The following is a 7,684-nucleotide window of genomic DNA, read 5'->3' as shown; positions in this document are numbered from 1 at the left end:
TTGGGAAGGGAAGGTGTATTAGACATACTGACTATAATGCAGTTGTAGTCAATTATGTCAGTGCATTTATGTAGACCGTACTACAATACAATTGCATTTATAAATGATCGATCACATCTTGTTGAGTAACTCTGATACGTATCAGTGCATTCGATATTCACACCAGCACACTAAATCGAAGCACCGAGCGGGTGGATCTGTGTTCACTCTGCCTAGGGAAATGTGCCGCATTTTTCCGGTGCCATGCTCGTCGAACTAAATGGCATGCACTGTATTTAGCCTATGATGCAGGAATGCCCGCCTCCACAGTCCCTAGAAGCTCTCTGAATGGCTACATGATAAGGGGAGGAGAATCTACTCTTCACATAACACGCCACAAATCATAGATGTTTTTTCTGCGGACGCATTTACTCAACTCGAAGATCCTGCTGGCTGACATTTTAATAAGGAAGGGCACGTGCCCATAAGACATCGGCCCCACTTTTCAAACGATACATAACGTACATTTTGTCTGTCTTCTTCGTCAGAGCGGCTAAATGGCGGGTACTTGGTGGAACAGTGCCGCTTTTACTCACGTCCTTGTGGCTCTTTTCGGTATGGGTTCCTGGATTTCCGTCAACTGTCTCTGGGTTGAGCTACCCGTGGTTGTCAGAATTCTGCCTGAAGGTCAGTATCTGATTCCAAACATGTTTTCTTTTTTCGTGTTCTTTCATTGTCAATGCATGGTGCCCTCTTCGTTTATACCGTTCTATAAGAAATACTGTTTTGTCCTTTTACAGTATTATTATTGAGTACAGACACTGTTGCATGAAATCTAGGCTAAAAGACAGTAACTTAATCCGGCAGTGTATTCTGATTGACACTGACCATTGTTTTCTATATGTAGAGTGGAACCTGCCGGTCTATCTGTCAGTACTGATAGCCTTTGGGAATATAGGTCCGATTGCTGTGACCATAACGCATCACTGTGCCCCAGGACAGTTAAACGAGCGCCTGGTCATCCACAGTAACCAGGTTCTAGCAGTGGTGGCATCAATCTTCCTAGCCATCTTTTGGTCACATGTGGCCACTGTGGCAGGGGAAGTGAGATCCGTCCCATATCTGCTGCTCACGTTCGTTTTGGCTCTGGTTTGCTGTACGTCCAATGTCACCTTCTTGCCCTTCATGTTCCGCTACCCCCCTCAATACATCCGCACATTCTTTGTTGGCCAGGGGCTCAGTGCCCTGTTCCCATGTGTTGTGGCTTTGGGGCAGGGTGTGGGGAAATTGGAGTGCAAATTGGAGAATGGCACGGTAAGAGCAGACTATCTGGAAGAGAACTTCCCTGCACAGGACTTCTTTTGGTTCCTGTTTGTAATGCTGACAATCTCAGCCCTCTGCTTCATGGCTTTGACGTGTAGAGAAATAACAGAGCCAGCATTACAGGAGACCCCAGAGCCTGAGATGGTGATGACAAAGGACAATGGGGAGGAGACCCACCCGCTCCAGAATGGAGGAACACTGTTGTCTGAGGACCAGGTGGAGTTGGAGAAAGCATCCCCGGTCCAAACCTTCTGGACGCCACGCAATATCTACCTGCTGGTGCTACTAGGTGTGTCCAACGCCCTGACCAACGGAGTCCTTCCCTCTGTCCAGAGCTTCTCCTGTCTGCCCTATGGCACCATGACCTATCACCTCTCTGTGGTCCTTGGCAACATTGCAAACCCACTGGCCTGCTTTGTGGCCATGTTTGTCCTCTGCAGGTGAGTGGATATGACGGAGTTAGACTGCATGATTAGAGTGTAGGCCAATACCACAGTTGTGTGTTGCACCCTCATGTACAGTAATTGATTGATAGAAATATTCATATTGATGTATGAATATTATAATGTAAATATGGACGGACACTAGGCCTAGATATGGTTTGGAATAATTGTACATGGTTTATTCATGTTGAATCAGGAGATCTTACTTGTGGGTGCGTTTTTCCTCTCTGTGTTGCAGGTCATCTGTGGGTCTTGGTTTCATGTCTGTAGCAGGTGGGGTCTTTGCAGCCTACCTCATGGCTCTTGCAGTGCTCAGCCCCTGCCCTCCTCTCTTGGGGAGCCCTGCTGGTGTATCCTTGGTGGTAAGTTATTGCAACCATCATCTATTAACTACTAGGCCTGTCAGTGCTAACATTGTGGACCTTGTTCACTACAACATTGATTGAGGCTACTATTAATAATGACAACTTTTTGTCTTGAAGTGCATTCACTTCCTGGGTTGCCAGTGTTTTGTGTAGTGTGTGTGTGTGTACCTGTAATGAGGAAATTTTAAGATCGCTTTAAATTAGGTGTGATCCAGACCCGAGTTCAAATACATGTGTATTAAGTATTTGTCATTTAAATACTTGTGTTCTGTGTATTTGAGTGCTTTCAAATAATGTGTTGCCAAATCAACTACTTCTATTTGAACTATTTTAAAGTATCTTTTTATATAATTCTCTATAAATAACCTGCTATTTAAAACTATTTTCAAATAATTGTTTCCAAATACATTATTTCCAATAACCCTAGGATCAAACAGACTTGATATCAAATGTATGGGAGTATTTTAATATTTGCATTTGAAAATAAATGCCAGTACTTTCCAAGTGTATTTGTAAATGCATACCAAAATACATTCCAATATTTAACTATTTCTATTTTCAAAGAAAAAAAATCCAAATGCTTTACTTTAAAATGTATATGGAAGTAATTAAAATAGCACTTGAACCCAGGTCTGGTGTGATCAACACAATGTGTAGCATATTTAGAGTATCTAACCCGAACGATTTACACACTGACAGTTCTCTGTTTCTACACAGGTGGTGTCCTGGATCATCTTCACTGGTCTGTTCTCTTACCTGAAGGTAGTTATAGGGACGCTGCTCCACGAGGCTGGCCATGCTGCTTTGCTGTGGTGCGGCGTCTTCATCCAGGCTGGCTCACTGATAGGAGCCCTCTCCATGTTCCCCCTGGTCAGCATTTACCACATATTTGCAAGGTCTCAGGACTGTGTGGACAACTGCAGTTAGTTAGGCACCAGGAACCACAGCTAGCTGGGTGATCACGTCAGGGATGGAAGATGGAACACCCTTTCCAGGCCCAGAAGGGTTGATGCCCCCCCAGAACCCCCCGTTCTGTAAGGGCTGAGGAAAGGCATTCCAGGGGTAATGGGAGCATTGAGTTGCTGTGTCCTGGCTAAGGGTATGTAAGTGCCTGTGATGCAGTGCCGCAAGGGATTTTTAAAATTATTGATCTAGTTTCTTGGTTTGCTGAAGGAGCTGCTATTACTGGTATGTTTTTCCACTAAATCATGTGACAAGTCTTGTTTAATCAGGGACTGAATCAATAACACCCATTCATCCAGTTTGGCTGTCCCCAGGCCTTAGGAGTAAGAAACAAACGCATTAATGGCCAGATTCAGAGAGACAGAATAAGCCCAGTCTTCGACTAAAAAGCGTGCTCAATGGAGAATCTCCAGAGAATGCAGAGAGTCCTGGACAGGGCTTAATCTTTGACTTGGAAAGTGGCCCTATGAAACTCAAAAAGCACGTTTCCATCCACCGCTTTCATGTGATTTAAAGTCATATCATATTTTTTTTAAATCACGACAGCTGTGATGGAAACAGGACAGGTCGGTACAATTTTATAAATGCTAACAGATAATTTCCTAGTTCGACAAGGTGGGATCTTTGTGTCTAAAATTAATAACGCGAGAAATGGCAAATATTGACAAACATCATATCGAAGTAAACTTGTGATGATATGGTGTGTGGTCCTCCCACTACGCCTTGGAGAAACCGTGCAGTTTATTAAGCTACAGATTGAATAAATTATTAACTTCACAGGGTGGTGAAAGTGCATGGTGATCTTGATGCTTTTACTTATTCAGGTGACATGATGGTCGATGCTTGAATGTTGTTTGACAAATTTAACAGATTCTCGCTCTTATCCATAATCATCTCATGTGGACAGCCTGTCCGCACCGTATCTGCCGAATGTTGGCACGTGCAAAGACCAGAATAGGCACATTTGCTATTTAACGCAAGTTTTTGTGACAACTATCTGAGAGTTTAGAGTATTTGAAAATGCGATGGAAATCCATTGTACTTTAGATTTTAATTTTTTGCATGAAAACGTACATTTTGTGTGCGCACCTCTTTTTATCCGTAATAAGTCTGTTTGGTGGAACATACCACTGGTGGAATTTTTTTGTATTTTTTTTTAATGCATTTTTTTTTTAATATTCGCATGAAAATCTGTCACCAATTGGATGGAAACCTAGCTATAGACATGTTTTAAATACTAGTTTCTCAAGTACAAATACCTATCCAAAGCTAACCATCGGATACAAGTAAATCATTTTATCCATGCCATTAAAATATTTAAAATGTAACTGGAAGCTATTCACTTTCAGCCATTGACTGAAATGTTTAATTTTAGTCCTCTACTTGTTATTTTTAATACAAATGCTGCCCAAATCCACTTTTTCCCACATTGCTAAAATCAAGGGCAGCCATTTAGTATATTGACATTCAAGTTTTGATTTACTATTGGAGCAGTTGAATATAACTTGTAATTGATTATACACAATTTTGTTCTGAGTGCTGTAGTAAAAATATGAGTTGGTTTTGCTGCTGAGTGGGGTTGTTACCATGCACTGTTGTGTAGCCAATCATTATGGTTCTAGTACAGCGGAGTTTTAATCCAAGCCTGGAGGTCCAGAGTACTGCTGTTTTTCTGTTCTACCTCATAATCTCATAATTTGCCTGCTCTAGGAGATACTTACATTTCCCTCATGTCTGTCACTTGGCATGTCATTGTCTGCCATGTCAGAATCATCATTCCAGAGAGATTCTAGTTGAAGCTTATTTTGTGTTGTCCGGATAATTATGAACAATTACTTGTTTATTTCCCTCCAGATTATTTCTCCATACACAATGTGATTGTTTCTTTCTACTAATGCCTTCGTCTCCTGTTGCGTATTATCATCCATGTAATTTGGTGTTGAATCCTTTTTGGTGACCATTTTTTAAAAATGATTAACTATTCCAAATGCAATGCCAAATGTTAGCCTTCCTTCAGATAAATTAAATGTTATCTTGCTATCTAAAACATTTCGGTAATGTTGAAGCCTCCAAACACCAGTGCTAAGTCTGATAATGTAAATGCGACCTAAGTTAGCCTACTAAACACATCATGACTGAGACACAAGGGGTTTTGTGATTTCAGCTTTGGAAGGAATAAAGAAAATTAAAAAAAATCTGCTACGCCTTAGTACCTCCTACAGTGACTAATATTGGAAAACTTGCTGCTCAATGGAATTTATAGACTTTGTTGACAATATAGAAATAGTATCGGTCCAACATGCCTTGACTCTTTAGTCTTGACTCTTTAGTCATGTTTATATCGTCACTATCTGATGAAAACCTGTTCAGGAAAAAAATACCTTATTTTCCCATTAACGAGAGTACAATTATGAGACATCAAGCTATTTTGAATACACTTTCTTGGCCTTAGTCTTGAAATATACATTGAGGGAAGTTACTGCTTTCAATAATTTGTATAATAAAAATTCAAATAGTCAAAAACGGAGTTAAAGGTTTTTGTCAGATGGCGACAATATTTTACTATACATTTACTATATAACCATTTTTGTATATGTTTTTTAATGTGAAATGAAAGGTGAACTAGTTTTTCAGGCACTGATTTTACATTTCCGTAAAAAAAAAAAATATGTGTCCGTTTGTAATCTTTCCTGTCTTAAGTCTAAGTCATATTTTGTTGACAATCAGCTAATTATCTTTAGATCGCTGTGTGAACAATCCTTTTGACTGCCTTTCAGATATGGTCACTCAAAATCAATTGACATTAGAAGTTTGGGATGTTTGGAATAATAAAAAAATAGGAGTGTTGAAGAATCTTACATTTTGTTCCTCGGAATGCGATGTTGAATCGCCACATAGTGCAAGTCACCTACTCAGGAAAATGATTCAATCTCAATGAGAGATTTGCAACCAATGAGAGACTTCCAACCAATAGCTACTTGTTTTGTAAGCTTTGACAATATGGCAAATTTAGTTACTACTTGGCTCAAATGACAGGATGGGTGGAGGTAGCAGGTTTTCTGTTGCCTCTTGAGACTCATTATTACTCCTCACAGGAATTGCCTTCTATGGACTAAAGTTGCATTGTTATGGGTGAACAAAGCCCTAATGCAAAGCGCAGGTCTCATCCTGTTGCTATGCATTCTCAGGAAATGTTACAGAAGAGTTATCGAAATATATGAATGCATTTGACGTGCTTTTTAACCAGGATGGTATTTTGGCCTACATTATCATTGATGATACTTGTTTGGGTCATTCAGTACGTATAATGTTTTCCTCTGGAATTTTATTCCGATCTGTTTTGTTACATTCAGGACAGTTTTGCCTCGTCCTTAGTGTAATTTGGTCGACATTCCAGTAGATGTCGGTATGTAGATAAAGTTAAATCACTGTTTGGCTTGCTTTATTGCTTTGGTTAATTTTTCACCTGTTACTGTGGTTATGGATTGCATTTCAAGATCGTCGCCAATTTAACTTTCTCTGTAAAGCAGTTTGTGAACCAAAGTGAAATGAGAAAGTAATCAAGTATAACCTCAACAAAAGTTCAAGATCAAACCATTTTAAAACTCATTTTAAAATGTGCTCTGGAGAAATGAATGGAATTTGTGTATATCGGGAAAAACAAAACATTCTAAGCCTTAGCTAGTTCTACTGTATTTCCATCTTCCAGCTTAGCTTAGTTCCCTTGATCTCCTTAGGGAGAATTAGAGAAATGCTTAGATACAAGAATGTGTTGACTCAGCCATAAGTTGAAAAGAAACAATGAAAATCATGGTGTTGGTGTAATTCTTGTAAACCATTACATGGGATGTCTCAATGGAAAAAATGTCCTGAAATGTGCCTATTGAGGGAACTGTGGATGAAATATCAACTCAGGTGTTGAACAAACCATGTGTCTTGGCTGGTTGACAACAGCACACCCACCAAGGAATGGGGCCATAATCCCCAGGTTCACTCAGAGGAATCCTTCAGTGCATAGGACTTTGGCTTCTCTGCTCTGCAGAACCTCTGACTGAACTCTCTGCTGTCTACCCAACGTGAGTATATGTGCACGGATGCATGCTGTCCTCTTCTTACTGTTAACTTATTTAAAAATGAAGTGAACAATCTGTACTCTTATCTTTTTGTTTTACTTTGTGCACTTGCAAAGGTGTGACATATCATTTAAATGGATGGAATATATTTTATGATTGCGATGCATGCTTTTTCATGTATGTGTAGTCTACTTTTTAGGATTTTTTTTTTTTTTTTTTACCTGAAAATGTTATTTCTGCTGACATGAAAGTCTGAGACATCTGTTTCAATGTCTTGCTTTTATCTCCTCTTACTTTTAACTTAAGAGGACAAGCTGTAACAAAATAATTTCCTATAATTGTTTTCCATTCCTTTTTGAGTTGTTTTTGTACCAGATCAAAGACACTGCTGCAAGCTGGTTTCCTTGTTAACGGTTTCCTTGTCAATAAACAATATCCTGCTCAGATGTTTTCGTAGTAGTTATGCAATACTTTTACAGTATAAGTAACCAATGATTCCTTTTGGCTGCTTCATGGTGATATTTGAAGTAAATTAAGG

General features: G+C 39.6%; 1 protein-coding gene across 1 annotated transcript; it reads left to right on the top strand.

The window, feature by feature from the left end:
- The first annotated feature begins 380 nt into the window (after positions 1-380).
- Positions 381-7,593, top strand: slc52a2 (solute carrier family 52 member 2). Its single transcript, XM_038966108.1, has 4 exons — positions 381-666; positions 887-1,742; positions 1,984-2,107; positions 2,828-7,593. The coding sequence occupies exons 1-4, from the start codon at positions 537-539 to the stop codon at positions 3,035-3,037; spliced, it is 1,320 nt and encodes a 439-aa protein (XP_038822036.1). The 5' UTR covers positions 381-536; the 3' UTR covers positions 3,038-7,593.
- The last annotated feature ends 91 nt before the right edge of the window (positions 7,594-7,684 follow it).

The sequence above is a fragment of the Salvelinus namaycush genome, chromosome 27 (assembly GCF_016432855.1).
Source record: "Salvelinus namaycush isolate Seneca chromosome 27, SaNama_1.0, whole genome shotgun sequence".
NCBI classification, from domain to species: domain Eukaryota; kingdom Metazoa; phylum Chordata; class Actinopteri; order Salmoniformes; family Salmonidae; genus Salvelinus; species Salvelinus namaycush.
This window is presented reverse-complemented; position numbering and strand designations above follow the sequence as displayed.

What these genes read in the sequence shown, in the direction of transcription:
- slc52a2 (XM_038966108.1), top strand. Translation starts at nt 537, where the DNA reads ATGGCGGGTACTTGGTGGAACAGTGCCGCTTTTACTCACGTCCTTGTG. An exon ending in TGTCAGAATTCTGCCTGAAG is followed by an intron (nt 667 to 886) that starts GTCAGTATCTGA and finishes TTCTATATGTAG; the next exon opens with AGTGGAACCTGCCGGTCTAT. An exon ending in CTGCTGGTGTATCCTTGGTG is followed by an intron (nt 2,108 to 2,827) that starts GTAAGTTATTGC and finishes GTTTCTACACAG; the next exon opens with GTGGTGTCCTGGATCATCTT.